A 24,145-nucleotide genomic window follows, 5' to 3' on the forward strand; every position below is an offset into this window, starting at 1 on the left:
AGTTTAAACCTTCCCCAACAGCACTAGCAAACACCCCCGCGAGGACATTGGTCCCGGTCCTGCTCGGGTGTAACCCGTCCCGCTTGTACAGGTCCCACCTTCTCCAGAACCGGTCCCAATGTCCCAGGAATCTAAATCCCTCCCTCCTACACCATCCCTGCAGCCATGCATTCATCCGGTCTATTCTCCTGTTCCTATACTCACTAGCACGTGGCACTGGTAGTAATCCTGAGATCACTACCTTTGAAGTCCTGCTTTATAATTTATCTCCTAACTCCTTAAATTCACCTTGCAGGACCTCATCCCTTTTTTTCACCTATGTCATTGGTACCAATATGGACCATGACTACTGGCTGTTCACCCTCCCCCTCCAGAATGCCCTGCAGCCGCTCCGCGACATCCTTGACCCTAGCACCTAATTTAAGAGAAAGTTGAAGACTATGATGGGGGAAGTAGGGTATTGTAGATTTTCCTGAATGGATGACCTAAGATGGACTTTATCCTTGCTCATTCAAAGCAGGTGATCAAGAAGGCCAACGGAACGTTGGCGTTTATTGCTAGGGGGATAGAATATAAAAACAGGGAGGTATTGCTGCAGTTATGTAAGGTATTGGTGAGACCGCACCTGGAATACTGCATACAGTTTTGGTCTCCATACATAAGAAAAGACATACTTGCTCTCGAGGCAGTACAAAGAAGGTTCACTCAGTTAATCCCGGGGATGAGGGGGCGGACATATGAGGAGAGGTTGAGTAGATTGGGACTCTACTCATTGGAGTTCAGAAGAATGAGAGGCGATCTTATTGAAACATATAAGATTGTGAAGGGGCTTGATCGGGTGGATGCGGTGAGGATGTTCCCAAGGATGGGTGAAACTAGAACTAGGGGGCATAATCTTAGAATAAGGGGCTGCTCCTTCAAAACTGAGATGAGGGGAATCTTCTTCACTCAGAGGGTGGTAGGTCTGTGGAATTTGCTGTGCCAGGAAGCTGTGGAAGCTACATCATTGAATAAATTCAAAGCAGAAATCGACAGTTTCCTAGAAGTAAAGGGAATTAGGGGTTACGGGGAGCGGGCAGGAAATTGGACATTAATTTAGATTTGAGGTTAGGATCAGATCAGCCATGATCTTATTGAATGGCGGAGCAGGCTCGAAGGGCCAATTGGCCTACTCCTGCTCCTATTTCTTATGTTCTTATGTGCTTATTATCTTGTTATTTTCTGAATTAGGTTTAGTTTTTGTGACAACAGATTAGTACTATTTCCATTATTATGCATCAGTCAATGATCAAAAGAGCTTTGATTGCAGAAATAGTGATGAATCATGATTCTTCTACAGCTGTACTATGGCTCAGTGCATATGATACTGCATGAGGCATACAAAATAGGAAGGTCCCAAGTTCACTTTGTAGTTTGTGCGCTGAACAATGTGATAATAGGATGCTAAAATTAGCAATAACAAACCGCTGCCATTCTTTCGGTTCCTATTTGCTATCCAGTGCACCTGCTAAAGCGTGTATGGACATTGGGTGAAGACAGTAGTCTGTGACACTTCCATGGTTACTTTATCCAGTTTGGGATGATATATTTGAGGGCCGAATTTAACTTTGGACAGATAACGGGATGTGCCTGCCACCCACCAGCTGTTGGCGAATCAGCTGTGCACAAATGCATCAAACAAGTTACAGATGCACTCTTTGTTTGCAGATAGACAGCACATCAGTTTCCTCAGCAATATTAACCGCTAGCATTTCATGCTCCCAACAACCATCTAAGTAAACAAAATTTCTTCAAACCTTTCTCCTTATTCTTCTAGTCCCATTTTAATTTGATGACCCCTTCATCACTGACTTGCCAACCAGAGAAAATAGTCTTTTTCTATTCACTATCAAAATCCTTTATAATTTTAAAAACCTTTATTAAATCTCCTGTAACTTGTTTGATGCATTTGTGCACAGCTGATTCGCCAGTATTACTGATGATTTCAGAGGTAGCCTGAAATAACCTCAGCAAAACAATTCAGGGTGATCTTTACAGCCTCTGGCAATGCAGTGCCAATGGTGGAGATGAGCTACAGGTCAGGTTCCGCATGTGGCATAACTCATTGACAAGTTGCCTTGTTTAGTGCAAACGCTATTGCTGGGTCAGGGGGCAGGTCGGAACCTTGGTCAGTACATTCAACAGGTAATGGTGGGTGAGTGTCAGGTGCCTCCTATGCTGGCTGACCAGCCTGATCTCCCTACTTTCCTACTCCGCATTCTCTTCTTCCAACTCCAACTAACAGAGATAGACAGATATTCCCAAAAGAAAACTCGTAGCCATCAGTGATGAAGAGTGAGAAGGCAAAAATGGAAACTCCACAGCAGTAGGTAGAAAGTTCAGCATTCTAGCAGTAGTGGGTGGGAGAAAAGCAAAAAAATACTAAGAAAAATGGTTCAGAAATTAAAATTATACTTTTTCCAGTACCAGTTATGGCCCTTTAAATTTATTTCTGTCTTTATGTCACTGTCAAGTAACGGTGGATGCCAGTTTTATACTGTTGCTCTTAACATTGGGCAGAAACAAGATAGTTTGATGAGATTATATAATTTGTATATCATTTCCCATTCGCTTGTCCAAATCTGGACAGATGGGGCTCGATTTTCCCGGGAAAATGCGGGTGCGTTGGGGCGGGGGGCTCCGAAAATCGCGGAAATACCGTTTGGGTTCGGAGCTCGGCTCCAACCCGCCGACTTCCGAGTTCCCCACCGATACACCTGTGTGCGCGCGGGGGTCCCGAATCTGGAAGTCCCGCCAGCAATTAAAGCCAGTGGTATGTTAGTTAAGGAGCCAAATGTACCTCATTGAGGTACTTAAGGCACTTTACTTGTGACATATTACGTACTTATAACGATTTTTAACTTACCTGGGCGGCTTTCCTACGGCTTCTGATTCACGCCTGGTAAAACCAGGCATCAAGGGCCGGATCAGGCAAAAAGAAACAAAATAAATTACATAAAAAACCATTGCATGAAGTTAAAACACAAAATCAACCTACCTTACCACCCTGCTCCGATGTCCGATGTCTCCCTCTCCGATCTCCCCCTCTTCACCCACCCCCGATGTCCCCCCCGATCTCCCCTCTTCAGCCCCCCCCCGATGTTCCCCTGATCTCCCCTTCAACCCGATCCCCCCGATCTTCCCCTCTCCAACCCCCCCCCCCACCCCCCGTTCTTCTATTCCAGCGCCAGATGACGTCTTGCTCTCATTCCTTCTCACCCCCCCCAACACACTTTGCATTGCAGCTCCTGACGGCAGCCAGCCTATCAGTCAGGCTGGCTGCCGGGCGCGAAACCCGGACAGCACGTTAATCACCATCAATTGCAATGCGATCGCGTCGGAAATGGTAAGGTTTGTTTTTTCTGGTTTGCCACGGGCACCTTTCTCCCCCCCACCCCCCCACTCCCAACCCGCCACCATTTCAAAATTGAGCCCATGCTTCCTGCCACCACCATCACCTTTGGCAGGAAATCATGACTGGCATTAATTTCATGCTACCATCCACCCCAGAACCACCTGAAATCAGCATAGAAAAGCTAAGCCTATTACTTCTTAACAGTGAGGAGGTTCTAGTAATCAAGATAGTGCTGTGAGTTTTGCTACGAATTATATTTAAAAGGGAAGGAAGATGTAGAGGGGTACTTTTTGTTCAAAGTATTCTCCCATATTATAGAGAAAAATAATATGCTAATCAAAATTTGGTTTGATGTTTTTAAATAAAAACATAAATTTTATTATTTGTATGGAGACCCTAAAATTGGGCATCCTTTCTGCTAGTCTGCTGTGTGACGTCACTAATTGGGACTGTCCTTTTCCATCCCAGAATGGCTTCATTGATTGCAATGGGGCTGTGATTTTGTACCAGCATGACAGCTGATCTGGAGCTGCAAGACCCAGAAAAACCACACTACTGGTTGAGCATTCCCCTAGACTGTCCTCCCCTTTAAGTGGATCACAGAGTCTTATCATTTAATATCTTCTGTTTATCTATTTTACAGCTGATTCACTTCCACTGACTGTTCCTGAGGATGTGACAGGGCTGTTGAGAAAATCAGTCACTATTCCTTGTACCTACAGTCCATCTGCTCTGTACACTGAGGTAGAAGTCACCTGGTACATTAATATATACACCACTATTATACGAAGAGATGAAACAGGTGATCATATTCCCCGTTCTAACAATCGGGACAGAATCAGTATTAATCATGATCGTAAGTCTGGTGATGTTTCACTTACCCTGAAAAATCTGGCGTACAGTGATCGAGGGACTTATACTTGTGAAGTAAAATGGCTGTCTCGTGATGGAATAAATAAAATCAGGAAAACAGCAAATGTCAATTTAATAGTGATAAGAGGTAAGTGATTTTTTTTAGTTGTTAGTTATTTTACTTTCTAATGCGAATACTTGCTGGAAAAATATGTGATTCTGCATGTTACAATTTAAGATTAAAGAACCAGTTTCTTTCTCAATAGATTCTCAGCAGTTGCTATTAGGATTTTTAAAATTGATAATCTGACCTTCACAGAGTTGTATAATATGTAGGTTAACAATTACCCTTCTTATACTAATTTGCTTGCTAGATTCCATACACAATTGCGATATGCCACACACTTACTTTGGAGTGGTAGATTTTAAACTCAGACAGACAGACCGCCATAATTTATATTTACTTACTGTTCAATATAGATATGAAACACAGAGCATTCAACAAACTACTAACAAGTATAATATGAAGCATAAATGTAATAGGTTAATTACCCTTCATAAGACCTCCTCAAGTAAAAAAAAAGTATTTTGGGTTTTGGAAAGCAAAGCTCTGGCAACTGCCAAAACAAATTTAGTAGTTTTCTTTTCTTATACTTCTTTTGCTATTGGTGTAGTGCAAATCTCCCTCAAGCAAGGAGCTAAAAGTAAGTCCTCTATCTACTCAAACAACAGAAACTATCATATCTGCAATACTTTTTGGGGCTTCATACACTCTTTTTCCCTGACAATTTAACAACATTCATAAATACAAAAGCCGCAATTAATATATTGAATCAATACATGCCCAAATGGAGCATGATAGAAATCATGCTATATTAAATCAACAGGAAAATAATGGCCCTGAATTTCTTGGATCGTATTTATGCATAAATTATACCAAAACTTATACTGGTTTTTACACCAATCTTACTGATGGGAACTTAACCAAAATTTCCCGTGGAGCTCATTTGCCTAAGCTGGAACATAAAATCTGGCAAAAAACAAGCACAAACACAGCACTATCAATTGTTGTCCATTTTTATTACGACTTTAGATGCTTCTTAAAAAATGTTGTATTCACCATAGAAAATAAAGGCCTACTGCATGTGGCTGTATTACTGTTTAGAATCATAGAAATTTATGGTACAGAGGAGGCCATTCGGCCCATTGTGTCTGTGCCGGCCAAAAAAGAGCTATCTAGCCTCATCCCACTTTCCAGCACTTGGTCTGTAGCCCTGTAGGCTACGGCACTGCAAGTGCACATCCAAGTACTTTTTAAATGAGTTGAGGGTTTCTGCCTCTGCCACCCTTTCAGGCAGTGAGTTCCAGACCCCCACCACCCTCTGGGTGAAAAAATTTCTCCTCAGCTCCCTTTTAATCCTTCTACCAATTACTTTAAATCTATGCCCCCTGGTTATTGACCTCTCTGCTAAAGGAAATAGCTCCTTCCTACCCACTCTATCTAGGCCCCTCATAATTTTACACACCTCAATTAAATCACCCCTCAGCATCCTCTGTTTTAGTGGAAACAACCCCAGCCCATCCACTCCTTCCTCACAGCTAAAATTCTCTAGTCCTGGCAACATCTTCGTAAATCTCCTCTGTACCCTTTCTAGTGCAATCACATCTTTCCTGTAATGTGGTGACCAGAACTGTACACAGTACTCAAGCTGTGGCCTAACTATTTTTTTATACAGTTCCAGCATAATCTCCCTGCTCTTACATTCTATGCCTCGGCTAATAAAAGAAAGTATCCCGTATGCCTTCTTAAGCACCTTATCTACCTGTTCTGTTACCTTCGGGGATCTGTGGACATGCACTCCAAGGTCCCTCTCTTCCTCTACACTTCTCAGCATCCTCCCATTTATTGTGGACTCCCTTGCCTTGTTTGCCATCCCGAAATGCATTACCTCACACTGCTCCGTATTGAATTCCATTTGCCACTTTTCTGCCCACCTGACCAGTGCATTGATATCTTGCTGCAGTCTACAGCTTTCCTCCTCACTATCAACCACACGGTCAGTTTTTGTATCATCTGCAAACTTCTTAATCATGCCACCTACATTTTGGTGGATTTATTTTGTAAAATTGTGATACTTGCATTGTGTGGAGTGTGAAATAGAGCATTCTGATGCTTCACAAGAGCAGTGCTGCATCATTTAGCAATCTGGCAAGAACCACCAAAACTTGTAATGACGGGAAGGATATGTGAACCTCAGTTACGTTTCGGTTTGAACTCACAGTTTTCCAGTTGAGATCCCTGATATTTTACCACCAGGCCTACTGGATAGGAACTTACTTCTGGTTTAGCCTCTCATTTCTACATGAACTGAAAAGACAGCCGCTCCATTGCTATGCCCAGTAACAGAGCTTAATTTGCAACCTTCATTATGGTGTCAATATGGGCAGCATCCAACACTGGTGTCAAAAAGCCATTGATAACACTGTCAAAGTCTGAATTGTTCAGAATTACCTTCTGAGGTTAATATCCCTACCAGATGTAGTTTTACTTTTGAGTGATATTATGTTGCTAGTGACTTCAGTCCGTTAGTGCCTTCTGCCAAAGCGCCTCACTTTCAGAACCTCTAGCCTCAGCTGCTCTTCCTCATCTTTTATTATTATGCACAACAGGGGTATGCCCATTGGGAAGACCATTCCAGCTGCTTAGTTCTTTGAACATGTGTAGTGACGAGGCAGGGTTACGAAAAATTTTGGCTGAGACTGTCAGCACTTTGGTTAAGTATAGTGCAGGACTCAGTAAGAACAATTCAAAAAAATACCGTGAAGAAAATCGCTTTCAAACTCCAGAAATCTCAGTTACATTGATATCAGGTGGGCCTAAATTTTTAGGGATAAATCTATGCCAGTGCATTAATCACGTGAGTCCAGGAAACTCGTGTGTGCTGGTCTTTTGCATGGGGGTGCGAGGCTATGTAAATAAGCGGCAGAGGGTTTCAGTGGATGGACCTAGGAAGCGGTGCAAACAATCAAGGAAATCTGTGCAGTAATCTGACGTAAATCTCAGAAAACAAATGGCGCAGTGCTACTCTTATGCTGCAGTTACGCTGAAACTTTCCAGGAAATTCCAGGTCAATTATTTGTGTGTGCACAGATCCAAACCCCTTTTAATACTTTCCCCTCAATTACTTATTAAAACGAATTCCATCAAATGACAGAGTCTGCTTCTTTGGCTAACAAAAAATAGCCACAAATTAGCAGCTGCTAATTGAATAATAAGCAACAATAAACAACACTCAGCAGGTCAGGCAGCATCTGAGAGAAACAGAGTTAATGGGCGTCATTTTAGCACCCGCTATCGGGTGCGCTCCTGGCGGGGGGGCTCCGAAATTCGGAGAATCCCGGCGCGGTACCGGAGCCCGCCCCGAACTTGCGCACTTCCGGGTTCCCCGCTGATGCGCCGGAGTGCGCGCGCAGCCCCCGCTGGTGGGAATCCCTCAGGCAATTAAAGCCAGCGGGGTTCCACTTGAAGGTATTTATTTAGGTATTTCAGGTCATTGACCTGATTAAGGGATTATGTGGGATTTAAGAGCAAACTGGGACTGTTTCCCATACTGGGGGAAACACTCCCAGGTTAAATGGACGTGTTGCAGCTGTCAGCCTGTGGCAGCTGCAAAGGTCCATTTGACAGGTGTGGGGGGGAGACCCTCACCCATTGCAGGAGGCCACTCTGTCACTTGGGACAAAGTTTGGCCTCCACCACCCTCCTCCTGACAATCAAAGTCACCAACCTGCACACTTACCCCGGGGTCCAGAGACATGTATCTACCTTGTGGACCCCCTCAGATGTACATCTTGTGGATGGGGTCCGCTGTAGCTGCAGTCATGGCCTCCTTGGAGGGCGAACAGCATCACCAGCCTCGCCATCCACGCCGTCCACCTCTGACACGTGGAGCTCCACAACAGAGTGCTGTGACACATCCACCTGTACAGCAGGAGGGAGGTCTACCGCAGAGAGAGATGCATCGCAGAGGGCACTACCCTCGCCACAGGGTCCACAGACCGAGGCTCAGCCTCCTGGACCTCTCTGAGCAGCAGTGCACACGGAGGCTCAGAGTCACTCGACATGTAGTCGTGGACATCTGCAGCCTCTTTCATGCCGAGCTGCTCCTGGCTGGCCCGAACACCATCTTCTTGCCTGTCGCTGTCAAAGTCACCACTGCCCTCAACAACTTCTCCTCCGCATCCTTCCAGGGTGCAACCGGGGACATCGCCGATGTGTCTCAGTCGTCTGCGCAAAAGAGCCCTGCAAATACACGTACACCCACTCTGCAGTGACACAAAGGGTGGCATCAGTTGTGGGTCCTCATAGTGATCCTCAGGAGAGGGCATTATTGCACAAACCAGACAGGATTTGCGAAGACATGGCAGTAGTGGTGCCAATATAATATGTAATGTGAGTTGGTCAGAAATTCAATATAAGTAACACCCATGACAAACCCTCAAACACCCTTGTGCATCCCCTTCATGCTCACGACACGTTTGCCTTACGCTGCCTAATGCACATATGTGATGCATGCCCTGTGGCTGCATCACAGGTAGTGGCAGGTTGAGTGAGGCTGGCCGTGAAAGAGATGCACGAGAGGGTGAGTATGAGATAGAGCCATGAGATTGTATGAGGATTGGGTTGAGTGGTAGTGGCGGGATGAGTACTGGCAAGGTGAGTAAGTGCAGGTAAGATGAGGATGAGGTTTGAGTGGGTATGAGGGGTGATGTGACAGAGTTGTGTTGGCAGTGCAGAAGGAGATGTGGGGTGGGGGCAGTGATGTGGCAGACGGAATGTAGGGGAAAGACTACGTGTACTCACTTTGGCTGACCGTCTGAGGTCATTGGAGCGCCTCCTGCACTGTATGCAGGTGGGCGATATGTTGGTTGCGCTGGTGACCTCTGCCACCTCGAGCCTGGCCTTCCTGGTGGCAGAGGTAGGCCGCTTCCTCCCGCCCGCTGGGGGGAAGATCTCTGTCCTCCCCCTCCTCCTCACCCCATGTATTAATACCTGGAGTGAGGCATCATTAAACTGGGAGCAGCCTTCCCCCTGGGCTGCTCCATGCTGTCATTTTTGCTATTTGTTGCAGCATCTGTCAGTGGAGGACTGCCCCTTTAAATAGAGCGCCTCCAGCTGACAGATCTTACTGCGCATGCGCAGCCCGCCCGACGCGCAGATCAGCAGTGGGGAACCCGGAGGAGCAGGTAAGTTGATCCAATTAATGGATTGTATGCTACAATCGCGCGGGAAGCTGACTAATTTAACTGGGCGCGTTACCCACGCGCCCGATAGCCCCCCGCCGAGAACCCGCAGCCCTGCTAACATCGGGCCCAATGTTTCAGGTCGATGACCTTTCATCGGAACTAGAAGATGCTAGCGATTAACAGCTTTTAAGCAAGTACATAGCCAGGGAAAAGGGGAGCAGGAAAGGTACAAAAGGGAGAAGACTGTGAGGGAGGGCAGGAGTGATTAAATGACAAAAGTGATGAGGGTGCAAGGCAAAATTAGACTTTAAACTGATCTTGTTTAATCCAGTTTGGGCCTACCAGATGCAAATATGATTGTACTTTTTAAAAATGGTTGTATGCTTTCACTGAAGGACCGAACAGCTCCAGATAAGCCATCATTTCAGCAACTAAGATTAGCCAGCTCTGTCTAATAGCAGCTGAAAGTTCTGAACAGATTTTACATATGCACTCCAATCAATATTCACTACAAGCAGTGGTGCTGGAAGCAATTTGAGGTGATGAATTAAGAGTGTCACTGGAGTATACAGCATAGTGACTTAATTTTTCCGGCAGCATATGGGTACCAAGTATGATGGCAATCCTAAAGACTGGAAATTACTGCTGGTGATATTATTGGATGAATACTGAATGTCTATGTGTGACATTCCTCTGTTCTCTACTTTCACGGAGGGAGTGAATAATCATTCTGATCGCCTCTGCCAAAATAGCAACGGATTGCAATGCAAACACATAAATGGATATAGAATTGGCTACAGGACAGGAAACAGAGTAGTGGTGAACGGTTGTTTTTCAGACTGGAGGGACGTGTACAGTGGTGTTCCCCAGGGGCCAGTGCTGGGACCACTGCATTTCTTGATATATATTAATGACTTGGACTTGGTGTACAGGGCACAATTTCAAAATTTGCAGGTGACTTAAAAATTGGAAGGGTAGTGAACAGTGAGGAGGATAGTGATAGGCTTCAAGAGGATATAGACAGGCTGATGGCATGAGCGGACACGTGGCAGATGAAATTTAACGTAGAAAAATGCGAAGTGATACATTTCGGTAGGAAGAACGAGGAGAGGCAATATAAACTAGAGGGCACAACTCTAAAAGTGTTCAGGAACAGAGAGATCCGGGGGTATATGTGCACAAATTGTTGAAGGTGGCAGGGCTGTTTGAGAAAGCGGTTAAAAAAGTATACGGGATCCTGGGCTTTATAAATAGAGGCATAGAGTACAAAAGTAAGGAAGTCATGAAGAACCTTTATAAAACACTGGCTCGGCCACAACTGGAGTATTGTGTCCAGTTCTGGGCACCGCACTTCAGGAAAGATGTGAAGGCCTTAGAGGGGGTGCAGAAGAGATTTACTAGAATGATTCTAGGGATGAGGGACTTTAGTTAAGTGGATAGACTGGTGAAGCTGGGGTTTTTCTCTTTGGAACAGAGACGGATGCGAGGAGATTTGATAGAGGTATTCAAAATCGTGAAAGGTCTAGACAGAGTAGATAGAGAGAAACTTTTCCCATTGGCGGAAGGGTCAAGAACCAGAGGACATAGATTTAAGATGATTGGCAAAAGAACCAAAGGTGACATGAGGAAAAACTTTTTTACACAGCGAGTGGTTAGGATCTGGAATGCACTGCCCGAGGGGGTGGTGGAGGCAGATTCAATCATGGCCTTCAAAAGGGAACTGGATAAGTACTTGAAAGGAAAAAATTTGCAGGGCTATGGGGATAGGGCAGGGGAGTGAGACTAGCTGGATTGCTCTTGCATAGAGCTGGCGCAGACTCGATGGGCCGAATGTCCTCCTCCGTGCTGTAACCTTTCTATGATTCTATGAAATGTTCATCCACTAATGTCACCAACCTTAATTTCAAGCCTCAAGTGTTAAGAATTGTACTGATACATTAAAAGCATATTAAACAGAATTGTATTTTGATGTTTGTTGCAGTACTGCTGAATCAGTCTATACATATATTCATTGTAGGATGTATTTTCACATCTTAAGATGAAACACTATCTGTCTAACATCTTAATTATTATTTTCCCAGCTTTCCGTTCCACCACATCCCCGACTAGTCTGTCCCCTGTGGTTATTCCTACCAGTGGTAAGATAGTTATTCTATTTTCTTAGTCCTGTGTAGCATGATTTTGTTTTCTTTAATACATTTTTACTCAAGTTTTTTCTTTTGGAAAAACAAAGAATAGCATGACTAACTCTCCACCCCAGATCCTCAGTGAAGAATCTCTGAGTACAGAGTCTCCCACTGGTTTGCTTAACCATGCCAGGTAGTAAAATGTTCCACTGATGAAAAATGAAGGCAAGACACTGCACAGAAAGATTTCCTCTGAAAGAGAATCCAGAGTGCAAGGGTGTGATGACTGAAGACTCTTGTCACAGATGCTTTTGTGGGGGTGAGGCCTGCACAAAAGACCAGAGGCAGAAGCACTGAGGGTGTGAGTTGGATGTAAGGCTAGAGGAGATAGCAGGGGTGTGGTTTAGCAAGGGCATTGAGGGATTTATAAATGAGGACAAAGATTTTGAATTCAATATGCTTGGGGAGGGGGAGTTTCTGCAGGTTTGCGAAGTAAGACGCAGAAGTAAATGGGGGAGAAAAGCAATGTACAACTGGAAGTTCTGAATAAATCCTGTGACCAAGCCTAATGCTTCAGGGCAACTGAATAACTTGAAATTTTTAATATTGCATTGGATTTCAGGATTTCTGTTAATGTTCTGGGATCACATTCCTCAATTTACTTTGTTTTTCTGTGAACCCTGAAACCCAGTGGCCTCACATATTACATATGAGAAGAAGTAGTTACGGTGGGAGTACAGTGCGACATGAATTTGACTTAAGCTGCAGCTATTCCCAACATGAGGTTGGCAATGGGAATGGTCAGTGACACTGAGGCCAAGTGGAATATCTAGAGTAATGATCAAAAATGTAACAATAATCCTTCATAATCTGGAAGACCTCTATCAGGTTACCACTTAATTGTCACAGCTGTAATGCAGATAGCTCTAACTTTTCAAGTCTTTCCTTGTAACTCACCCCTTTGCCCTGGTAAACATCCTAGTGAAACTATACTGTATCTTTTCAATTACTTTTATATCCTTCCTGCAATGGAGTACCCAGAACTGCCCATAGTACTCTTAAGTGTCAGCCTTGGCTCAGTGGTAGCAGTCTTGCCTCTAAGTCAGAAGGTTGTGCAGCACTGCTGAATCAATCCATACATATATTCATTGTTAGCGTGTATTTTCACTTCTTAAGATGAAACTCTGGGGTAATTTTAACCCCAAAGAACGGGCGGGTTCGGGGCAGGTGGGAGGTTGAAGGAGCAGTTTTTTGAAGCACGACCGAAAACCAGCTCCAACGCGCCCACTTCTGTGTTTAACCCAGGTGCGTTTGGATGCACGCGCACATCCGAAACCCGAAAGTCGCATCCCCACATAATGCTGGCAGGCGGATTGTTAAAGGGGCAATATACTCCCCCCGATGTTTGAACCTCTCTTCTCCCCCCCCCTTCCCATAGGAGACCCCCTGACAGCTGAGCCCTCCCCCCCACAAAGGTAGACCTCTCCCCCCCGACCTCTGAATCCGACCACCGACTGCCGACCCGATCACCTCCCTGCCTGCGATCTTCTCCAAGGGCCCCCCCCCCCCACCATGTCCTCCACAGCCGCCCACCCCACCATGTCCTCCACGGTCCACGATCTCTCCCTCCCACCCTCCTCTCCAGTTCCCAGCTCCCTTCCCTCCCGACAGGCAGCCAGCCTGTCAATCTGGCTGGCTGTCGCAAGGGAAACCCGGAAGCAAAAATAATTACCTTCAGTTGAGTTGCGATCACAGATTCCGACGCACTCAACTCACTTCCAGGTTTCCCACGTGGAAATCTATCTACCCGCTGAGTTCTCGGCCTCGGTGTAATAGTCCCATGGCCCTATTCGAAGAAGAGCAAGGGAGTTCTCCCCAATATCTTGGCCAATATTTATCCTGCTACCAACATCACTAAAAAATAGATGATCCGGTCATTATCTCATTGCTGCTGGTGAGACCTTGGCTGCTATGTTTCCTACATTTCAAGTGACTTCACTTCAAAAAGTACTTAATTGGCTGAAAAGCGCTTTGGGACGTCCTGAGATCGTGAAAGGTGCTATACAAATACAAGTTCTTTCTTTAACTAAGTCCTAACTAAAATCTGGTACAAGTTCTCCTTGCTTCTGTATCCCATGCCTCTAGATATAAAACTAAGGATGCTAATGTTGCACAATGTCGTTTTACTTAATTAGTGTTTACAGCCTCTAAATTCTCAGACAAACCAGTCAAAAAGCCCTACTATCTTGTTAAAACTGGATGGATGGTAAACCTGGAAAACACCATGCCTAGTGGACAAGAGTCTTCTACTGTCAACACAACAAATGCAGCAACCAGTACCTCAAGAATTAAGATCGATCAATGGTCATTTTCATTGCAGTTAAGCAACAATTGGACTGTTTACATGGTTGTCCACCTTTCGTATGATTGTAGATAAATTGAAAGACTAATAATGAACTGAGCAAAAATGTTGGAGTTATTTTAACAGGTAGCTCCTCACGATGTTTTAAGATTAGGGTAGCAATGCAATAATGACAAATGTGAGTTCAGATTTGGACTTGCAATAGTTTTGAAAGATTCTGATACCTTTCAAGCGTTAGATAGATGCAATTTCATTCTATTTATCTTGTGTAGCCTCATACCACTTTAATATTACTGAACCGATAGCCTGTATGAAAGAGATAACCAGTCTGAAGATGATAGAAGCTTTACATTGTTTTGGCTTACATTCGAGAGTTTCTCTTGTCTCTGACAGAAACACTAGTGGCAATGAACTCCTTGATCTTTCATAAGATAAGAAGATTGATATAGATGAGGAAGGCCATTTGATCCATCCTAGCTTATGCACTAAAAAATGCCTCCAGTCCTTCCTCCATCACAGCATCCACTTGTTCTTCAAAGATTCCAAGGTTTTTGCCTCCGCTATCCTACCCAGAAGTTGATTTCACCATATTGTAATCCTTTAACTTGAAGTAATATTCTGGATTTATCTCTCTATACCATTTACTATCTTACATACCTTTATGTGATCCTTTCGTTGTCACCTTTTTGCTTGAAGGAATGATCTAAGATATTTCTGAGAGTGACAATCACTGTTAAGTGACTGATGAGCAGCAGAGGGCAGTAATAACCCACTAGTTGAGTGGCCAAGGGTGAAATTACTTCCTTCCACGGGACAAAATGCACTAGAGGAGACTAACACAGAGTTAGTACTTTTTGCCAAGTCTAAAGCTAAATGGGGTTGGTTAGGAGTGGGTTATGGGTGGATCATGGTTTGAGTCCAGTTGCTTTCTTTACTGTTGCTGAAAATTCATCAAAAACCTTAATAACTAATGTCTTCACTTCATAAAGACAACAACTTATACTTACATAGCGTCTTTAACATAACAAAATCTATAAAGATACCAAGCACGAAATTGGGAGGGAGGTTACTGGAGGCAACACAAGTGCTAAAGAGTTAGGTTTTGAGGTGGCTTTTGAAAGTGGGACACGATATGTCAAGGTGCAGGATCTTTGGTAGAAATCATATTTTAGATAGTCCAATGGGGGTTACGCTGGTATATACTGTGTGTCACTAATCATTGTCAAACACTTGGGAAAGTGCCACTAATAAATTTCAATTGATCCACCTAAACTAAAATTATTTTCAGGTACTTACACCTGCATTTTGCAGGAATGACATACAATATTGTGAATCCCTTGCGAAACGGTGGACGTGATCAAACGCAACGGTCACCCAGGCATGCACTAGAGCTCCGGACAAGCAGCATGAGAGCCAACTCCCAGCTATCTTATGTATCCTAGGCCTGGGTATGGTGGCTTTCACCAGGTCCAGGAGCGGAGCCACTATGAGATCCTCTGACCTGATTTCCCGGCACATCAGGTGACCAAAGATAAAATAGTAGCCAATTATCAGGGAGCAGCACCCTCAGATAGTGAAAAAGGAATTGAATGTGGCTTTGTCTTGGCTGCAGAATGGACAGGCGGCCTAAACATTGGTAAACTGTCTGAGATGGTGATTAGTGGCCACTGTGCCGTGCAAATCTCTCCACTCCAGGTCCCCAGTGATGCTGCAAAGTTTCTCTGGGTACAAAGTCTTCCACTGGGGATGCTTGCCCACACCAGGTGGTAGAATGCTCCGCTAGGATGGATCCTGATGGAAGACAAAGGTGAGGGTCTGCACGGAGGGATTTCCTTTGAAAGAGAATCCAGAGTGCAGGAATGTCCCAACACTGGACAAACAGGGGACTCTAGGGGGGGGAGGAGCTAAATACGATTAAAATCACTCAGGAGATGGTACTCAGTAAAATAATGGGACTCAAAGCGGATAAATCCCCTGGACCTGATGGCTTACATCCTAGGGTCTTGAGGGAAGTGGCAGTAGGGATTGTGGATGCTTTGGTGATAGTTTTCCAAAATTCCCTGGACTCAGGAGAGGTCCCGGCAGATTGGAAAACTGCTAATGTAACACCCTTATTTAAAAAGGGTAGTAGGCAGAAGGCTGAAGGTGCCACATAAAAGATTATTACTTAAGATAAAAAATCACGGGATTGGGGGTAATATTCTGGCATGGGTGGAGGATTGGTTATCGAACAGGAAGCAGAGAGTTGGGATAAATGGTTCATTCTCGGACTGGCAACCAGTAACCAGTGGTGTTCCACAGGGGTCGGTGCTGGGTCCCCAACTCTTTACAATCTATATTAATGATTTGGAGGAGGGGACCGAGTGCAACATATCAAAATTTGCAGATGATACAAAGATGAGAGGGAAAGTAGAGAGTGAGGAGGACATTAAAAACCTGCAAGGGGATATAGAAAGGCTGGGTGAGTGGGCGGAGATTTGGCAGATGCAATATAATATTGGAAAATGTGAGGTTATGCACTTTGGCGGGAAAAATCAGAGAGCAAGTTATTTTCTTAATGACGAGAGACTGGAAAGTACTGCAGTACAAAGGGATCTGGGGGTCCTAGTGCAAGAAAATCAAAAAGTTGGTATGCAGGTGCAGCAGGTGATCAAGAAAGCCAACGGAATGTTGGCTTTTATTGCTAGGGGGATAGAATATAAAAACAGGGAGGTATTGCTGCAGTTATATAAGGTATTGGTGAGACCGCACCTGGAATACTGCATACAGTTTTGGTGTCCACACTTAAGAAAAGACATACTTGCTCTCGAGGCAGTACAAAGAAGGTTCACTCGGTTAATCCCGGGGATGAGGGGGCGGACATATGAGGAGAGGTTGAGTAGATTGGGACTCTACTCATTGGAGTTCAGAAGAATGAGAGGCGATCTTATTGAAACATATAAGATTGTGAGGGGTCTTGATCGGGTGGATGCAGTAAGGATGTTCCCAAGGATGGGTGAAACTAGAACTAGGGGGCATAATCTTAGAATAAGGGGCTGCTCTTTCAAAACTGAGATGAGGAGAAACTTCTTCACTCAGAGGGTAGTAGGTCTGTGGAATTTGCTGCCCCAGGAAGCTGTGGAAGCTACATCATTAGATAAATTTAAAACAGAAATAGACAGTTTCCTAGAAGTAAAGGGAATTAGGGGTTATGGGGAGCGGGCAGGAAATTGGACATGAAGCTGAGTTCGGATCGGTCAAGGCCCTGTGGGTGGCGGAGAGGGCCCAGGGGCTGAGTGGCCGGGTCCTCCTACTTCTTGTGTTCTTTAGATTTGTTATTTGTGGTTGGGATCAGATCAGCCATGATCTTATTGAATGGCGGAGCAGGCTCGAGGGGCCGATTGGCCTACTCCTGCTCCAATTTCTTATGTTCTTATGTAATGTAATGACTGAAGACTGTGCCACAGATGCCATTGTGGAGAAGGGGCTGAAACAATACAACAGAGGCAGACGAGCTGAGGGTGTGAGCTGGGATGTAGGGCTAGATGAGATAGCATGGGTGCGGTTTAGCAAGGCCATTGAAGGATTTATAAATGAGGACAAAGATTTTGAATTCAATGTGCTTGGGGATGGGGAGTCATTGCAAGCTAAGGAAAAGCTCACAAAATAAGGTGCAGAAGTAAGTGGAAAAAATTTACTTTGATTTTAAAAGCCAGACTTTTGATGCCTGGCTTAGAAATGGTCAGACAGCCTACTCAAAGACCAGAATGTGTAATCCTAAACTGGACTGTTTAATCCAAAACCAGATGGATAGGAATTCTAGTCCCCCTCACTACATGGCTATTCTGCACCACAGTTTAATACTTCACTCTATCCTTCTGTCAGATCTAATGTGCTGCTTGTGTGGCACTTACTAAAATAGTTTGTCTGGCTTTGGCTGACTTTTGTGAATCAAGGAGTTTCTGGCATGCGGGGTTTGTGGGTGTGTGAGCTGCTGTGGTTCTCCATTTTAAAATGACAAATATTGACTGGCAGCTGCAATCAATCCTCCAATCCCATAAAGTCGGGGGCAGCTGTTTGACCCAGGTTGTGGATGTGCACTGCGATCAAGGGAGAGTGAGGTGGAGTAAAGAGCATGATGAGGGCCACTGGTGGAGACCCAAGTGAACCAGGTCCTGGGACGTAGTGAGAGACAGGACATTATGTGCACTAGACCCTGGCAACAAAGAAAAGACAACATAGGACATTGAACGTTTCAGGCTCTGGGGCACAGAGACAGGACATGACAGGAACCCAACTTTTATTTAAAATCTAATTTTCTTTGTTTTCTCTCTCTTCCTCACTTCTGTGCTCCTCGGTCAGAGGATGTGTTGATTCAGCCCCTGAAAGTTGCATTGATATCACCAATCCTCTTTAAAAGATCTGGGCATGAAGCAAGAGGCCCGAGGATCAATAGAAACTGGTTCTCGGGCCTCGTCTAAATAATTGGGGCAAGCTGCTGGTGCAGGTCCCGCCCGGCAGGAGAAGTCAACTTCGGGCTGTCTTCCTCTCCAGCAGCGGCAATCAGGTAAGTCACGGCAGGGGGATTGGAGTGGGCAATGGGAGGAGGGAGGGTGATGATTGCAACTCATATTGAGTTGGGGGAGCACTCTTGCTTCTCCTGGCTCCATAGGAAGATTTTTTTTACATTTTCAAGGGTCCTATTGTCTGTTTTAGGTGTAAGCCTAAAAAATGGGCCCCATGAATTTGGCAGTGGGACCCAACGCCTCTGCAGATTGGGCGCAGGCCGTCCCACTGCTAAATTGATACGCTTTGTGCCTGTTTTATGCCCAAAAGATAGACACAGCACATTCCAATTTCTACCCCAAAAAGTGTAGAGGAAAGTCCCTGTCATGTTTCATTCTTTAGTACATAAAGCATGCTGCCACTGTAACAAAAAAAAGTCGCAACATTTTCGCTGCCAAATTTGGTGGGAACTGCACAGAAGATCCTATAAAGCCACTCAAAGCTCAAATCTACATTTGCATTTCTGGCTGCTCATCCTTCCATATTTACAGCACGCTAGCAGAAAGATAAGCAGTAAAAATAAAATAAATGTTCTGCGGCAAGAAAGAGCCTACACAATCTTTCAGAAATGTTTTGAAACAAAGAGTTGTTTTGAAACAAAATGTTCACAAGTTAATGACATTGAGAAATTTTCCTCCCAGGGGAAGTTCACTGCACCAAAGTTCAGCTCAAAGTCAGGCCTTTTCCCCTCGGTCATAAAGAGTCTGCATATGGTACATTCTCCCATGTGAGTCGTTGAGTACCAAAGCTGCCTTTTAGGTAGCTCTGAATTCCATCACTACAGTGGGTGCTGAAGATAAATGTTGTGCTCTCCTACGTCTGGAGGAGAAGGATGGAAAAGACTTGAAAGAATTGGAGCAAAAAGAACTAGAAGATTGGCAAAGGGATAGATTAGAGAGAATACAATTGAGGACACAAAGGGGAGATTTTCTGGGCACCATGGCCAATGGCACTGAACTGCAATGAGCGACTTGGGGCCGAGAAATTGGGCAAAGATCAGTCTCACTGGATTTATGTCCACTGCGCACAATGTGCGACCTTCCATCTGGCACTTCAAGACGGCCTAAAGCACCCTTGCACAAAATGTGAGACATCTTCAATTAAATATTACAGTGGATGGTAATGAGATGAAAATCAGCACAGGCACAATTCTCTGATTCTTTCAAAAGGAAAGCACTGTGCACTTAGTTTGCCTCCATAAAACTGGCGATCTGGGTTGGGCACATTCTGGGCTGACAGGAAGTCAGTGTTTAATGGGGGAGCGGTTGCATTTTTATTTGGAGCATATGTACAAGTGGATTTTTCTGTTTTTTGGCAATTTGTTTATTATTGGAGGCTTTTTTTGTCCCAGATTTTTGACGAGATTTTCCACTGCTCCAATGAAAAATCTGGATTTGGTATTGCAATAGGCATTCCTCTCATTTTGAGTTACTTGGAGGAGGAAGAAGAGGATGAGGGGAGGGTGCTAGTAGGTTTTATTATATTAGGTGGACTGTTCTTACCCACACGGCCATGTTTATAGGCCCAGGAACACCTATCTGGGAATGTCTGAGGGAACTGCCTTTGGAGGCTTTGCTTCACCAGGGAGGCAGTGACAAAGTTGTGCCATCTGCTCATAATTGACCTGCTGGCTGCCCTCCACAGGGATGGCACGACTAATGGAAGTCAAAGTCACCACAACCTTTATGCTACAGGCTAATTCCAAGCTACTGCATAGAACATCAGCAAAATCAGCCAATCCACTGTGCATTGATACACCAAGAAGGGCACTCATGTATTGTTCACTATGGAAAACAACTTCCTAATTTTCCTTGTGACAGCAGGGTTCCACAAAGTCCAGAGCATTATTGATTGTCCAGGCACCATCTGGGTCTCTGCACACAACCTCTTGGCTTTCATGAACTGAAGGAATTCCACTCCATCATTGTGCAAGTGGCCAGTGACTAGCAGCACAATATCATGTAGGTCAATGCCTGTGTTCAGACAACAGTCATAGGCCTAGAGATTGGTCCGTGACCATTTTTGGGCACATGGAGGAGGGGTGTAGTTCGCAGCCCACGCACCTGAATGGTGAGGCCTGAGGTTCTCCAGATATTGGGCGTAGGGCCTGGTTTCAGTGGAACTGGTGAAGCTTCAAGAGCTTGCCAGTTATGAGGGCTCTAACGACTTAGATGAAGGCATAGAAAGTCTGATATCTAAGTTTGCCGATGACACAAAGATTGGTGGCATTGTAAGCAGTGTAGATGAAAACATAAAATTACAAAGCGATATTGATAGATTAGGTGAATGGGCAAAATTGTGGCAAATGGAATTCAATGTAGACAATTGTGAGGTCATCCACTTTGGATCAAAAAAGGATAGAACAGGGTACTTTCTAAATGGTAAAAAGTTAAAAACAGTGGATGTTCAAAGGGACCTAGGGGTTCAGGTACATAGATCATTGAAGTGTCATGAACAGGTGCAGAAAATAATCAAGAAGGCAAATGGAATGCTGGCCTTTATATCTAGAGGACTGGAGTACAAGGGGGCAGAAGTTATGCTGCAGCTATACAAAACCCTGGTTAGACCGCACCTGGAGTACTGTGAGCAGTTCTGGGCACCGCACCTTCGCAAGATTGGCCTTGAAGGGAGTGCAGCGTAGGGTTAAGTTACGAGGAGAGATTACACAAATTGGGGTTGTTTTCTCTCGAGTTTAGAAGGTTAAGGGGTGATCTGATCGAAGTTTATAAGATATTAAGGGGAACAGATAGGGTGGATAGAGAGAAACTATTTCCGCTGGTTGGGGATTTTAGGAGTAGGGGGCACAGTCTAAAAATTAGAGCCAGACCTTTCAGGAGTGAGATTAGAAAACATTTCTACACACAAAGGGTTGTAGAAGTTTGGAACTCTCTTCCGCAAACGGCAATTGATACTAGCTCAATTGCTATATTTAAATCTAAGATAGATAGCTTTTTGGCAACCAAAGGTATTAAGGGATATGGGCCAAAGGCAGGTATATGGAGTTAGATCACAGATCAGCCATGATCTTATCAAATGGCAGAGCAGGCACGAGGGGCTGAATGGCCTACTCCTGTTCCTATGTTCCTATCCTATGTTCCTAAGTTTCGGCTGCTGCTAGGGTCGCAGCGACCCTCAGGTTAAGTGTTGTTGGTGAACGGGTCGGGGTTGGGGCTTGGGTTGGGGACCGGGGCCTGGATCAGAGATGGTCTGGGGTCGGGGATTGCTTGGCTCTGTGCCAAGGGTTGGGAATTGCGGGGTTCGGGTCAGGAGCAGAGGGGAGGTTGGGAGCGGCAACGATAGGGGCACGATCAGGTCTTTTAATGTTTAAGGAATGCTCCTCCCGGCTCCACATTCTTTGTTGCAGGCGATCCCTAGGGCTGGTTTCTCCAAGCTCAGCCCGTGATGGCATGGGCTGCCTCAGGGCAAACCAATCTTACAGCATGGGGACTCTAAAAGGGGTTAGGCCTCTTATTTGCATATGCATCCACCTAGATCAGGATTGCAGCATGCCTGCAAGGAGATGGAGCCAAGTTTCAGACCGTATTTGATCATTATTATCATTGGATGTGCCACTCTGATGCTGCATAGTAGCTGCAAGAGTCCTGCTGACTCATACCTAATGTAAGGAATCTTACAACACCAGGTTATAGTTCAACAGTTTTATTTGAAAATCACAAGCTTTCGAAGCTTACCTCCTTCGTCAGGTGAGTGAGTGAAGGGTTCTAAAATCGCATCGCATATATTAGGCTGGGAGACAATCACAGCAAACAAAGGTGTCGTTGGTGTTCAGACAGGTTAGCCACAGAAAACATTACATCCCAGTATACTGAATACACAATGGGTCAGATTGCACAGACAGAGAGAGAAAGAGACCCGAAAGGCAGAGAGAGAGAGAATGTCCAGTTGTATTAAAAACAGATAACTTTTTTTTCCCGCTAGTGGGGTTACGTGTAGCGTGACATGAACCCAAGATCCCGGTTGAGGCCGTCCTCATGGGTGCGCAACTTGGCTACCAATTTCTGCTCGACGATTTTGCGTTGTCGTGTGTCTCGAAGGCCGCCTTGGAGAACGCTTACCCGAAGATCGGTGGCTGAATGTCCTTGACTGCTGAAGTGTTCCCTGACTGGGAGGGAACCCTCCTGTCTGGCGATTGTTGCGCGGTGTCCGTTCATCCGTTGTCGCAGCGTCTGCATGGTCTCGCCAATGTACCATGCTCCGGGGCATCCTTTCCTGCACGTATGAGGTAGACAATGTTGGCCGAGTCACAGGAGTATGAACCATGTACCTGGTGGGTGGTGTCCTCTTGTGTGATGGTGGTATCCGTGTCGATGATCTGGCATGTCTTGCAGAGGTTGCCATGGCAGGGTTGTGTGGTGTCGTGGATGCTGTTCTCCTGAAAGCTAGGTAATTTGCTGTGAACGATGGTCTGTTTGAGGTTGGGTGGCTGTTTGAAGGCGAGTAGTGGAGGCGTGGGGATGGCCATAGCGAGGTGTTCGTCGTCATCGATGACATGTTGAAGGCTGCGGAGAACATGGCGTAGTTTCTCCCCTTCGGGGAAGTACTGGACGACGAAGGGTACTCTGTTGGTTGCGTCCCGTGTTTGTCTTCTGAGGAGGTCTATGCGATTCTTCGCTGTGGCCCGTCGTAGAAACTACGCCATGTTCTCCGCAGCCTTCAACATGTCATCGATGACGACGAACACCTCGCTAAGGCCATCCCCACGCCTCCACTACTCGCCTTCAAACAGCCACCCAACCTCAAACAGACCATCGTTTGCAGCAAATTACCCAGCTTTCAGGAGAACAGCGTCCACGACACCACACAACCCTGCCACGGCAACCTCTGCAAGACATGCCAGATCATCGACACGGATACCACCATCACACGAGAGGACACCACCCACCAGGTACATGGTTCATACACCTGTGACTCGGCCAACGTTGTCTACCTCATACGTTGCAGGAAAGGATGCCCCGGAGCATGGTACATTGGCGAGACCATGCAGACACTGCGACAACGGACACCGCGCAACAATCGCCAGACAGGAGGGTTCCCTCCCAGTCGGGGAACATTTCAGCAGTCAAGGACATTCAGCCACCGATCTTCGGGTAAGCGTTTTCCAAGGCGGCCTTCGAGACACACGACAACGCAAAATCATCGAGCAGAAATTGATAGCCAAGTTCCGCACCCATGAGGACGGTCTCAACCGGGATCTTGGGTTCATGTCATGCTACATGTAACCCCACCAGCGGGAAAAAAAAGTTATCTGTTTTTAATACAACTGGACATTCTCTCTCTCCCTCTCTGCCTTTCGGGTCTCTTTCTCTCTCTGTCTGTGTAATCTGACCCATTGTGTATTCAGTATACTGGGATGTAATGTTTTCCGTGGCTAACCTGTCTGAACACCAACGACACCTTTGTTTGCTGTGAATGTCTCCCAGCCTAATATATGCGATGCGATTTTAGAACCCTTCACTCACTCACCTGACGAAGGAGGTAAGCTCCGAAAGCTTGTGATTTTCAAATAAAACTGTTGGACTATAACCTGGTGTTGTAAAATTCCTTACATTTGTCCACCCCAGTCCATCACCGGCATCTCCACATCATACCTAATGAAGA

General features: G+C 45.3%; 1 protein-coding gene across 2 annotated transcripts in view; it reads left to right on the forward strand.

The window, feature by feature from the left end:
* Positions 1 to 24,145, forward strand: part of LOC137333025 (CMRF35-like molecule 3) — an 86,535-nt gene that overhangs the window by 44,652 nt on the left and 17,738 nt on the right. For both annotated transcript variants that reach the window (XM_067997107.1, XM_067997106.1), the window contains 2 exons: positions 4,038 to 4,394; positions 11,575 to 11,631. In XM_067997107.1, coding sequence (XP_067853208.1) covers positions 4,038 to 4,394; positions 11,575 to 11,631 — 414 coding nt within the window. The remainder of the gene's footprint in view (positions 1 to 4,037; positions 4,395 to 11,574; positions 11,632 to 24,145) is intronic.

This window comes from Heptranchias perlo, chromosome 15 (genome assembly GCF_035084215.1).
Source record: "Heptranchias perlo isolate sHepPer1 chromosome 15, sHepPer1.hap1, whole genome shotgun sequence".
Lineage (NCBI taxonomy): Eukaryota > Metazoa > Chordata > Chondrichthyes > Hexanchiformes > Hexanchidae > Heptranchias > Heptranchias perlo.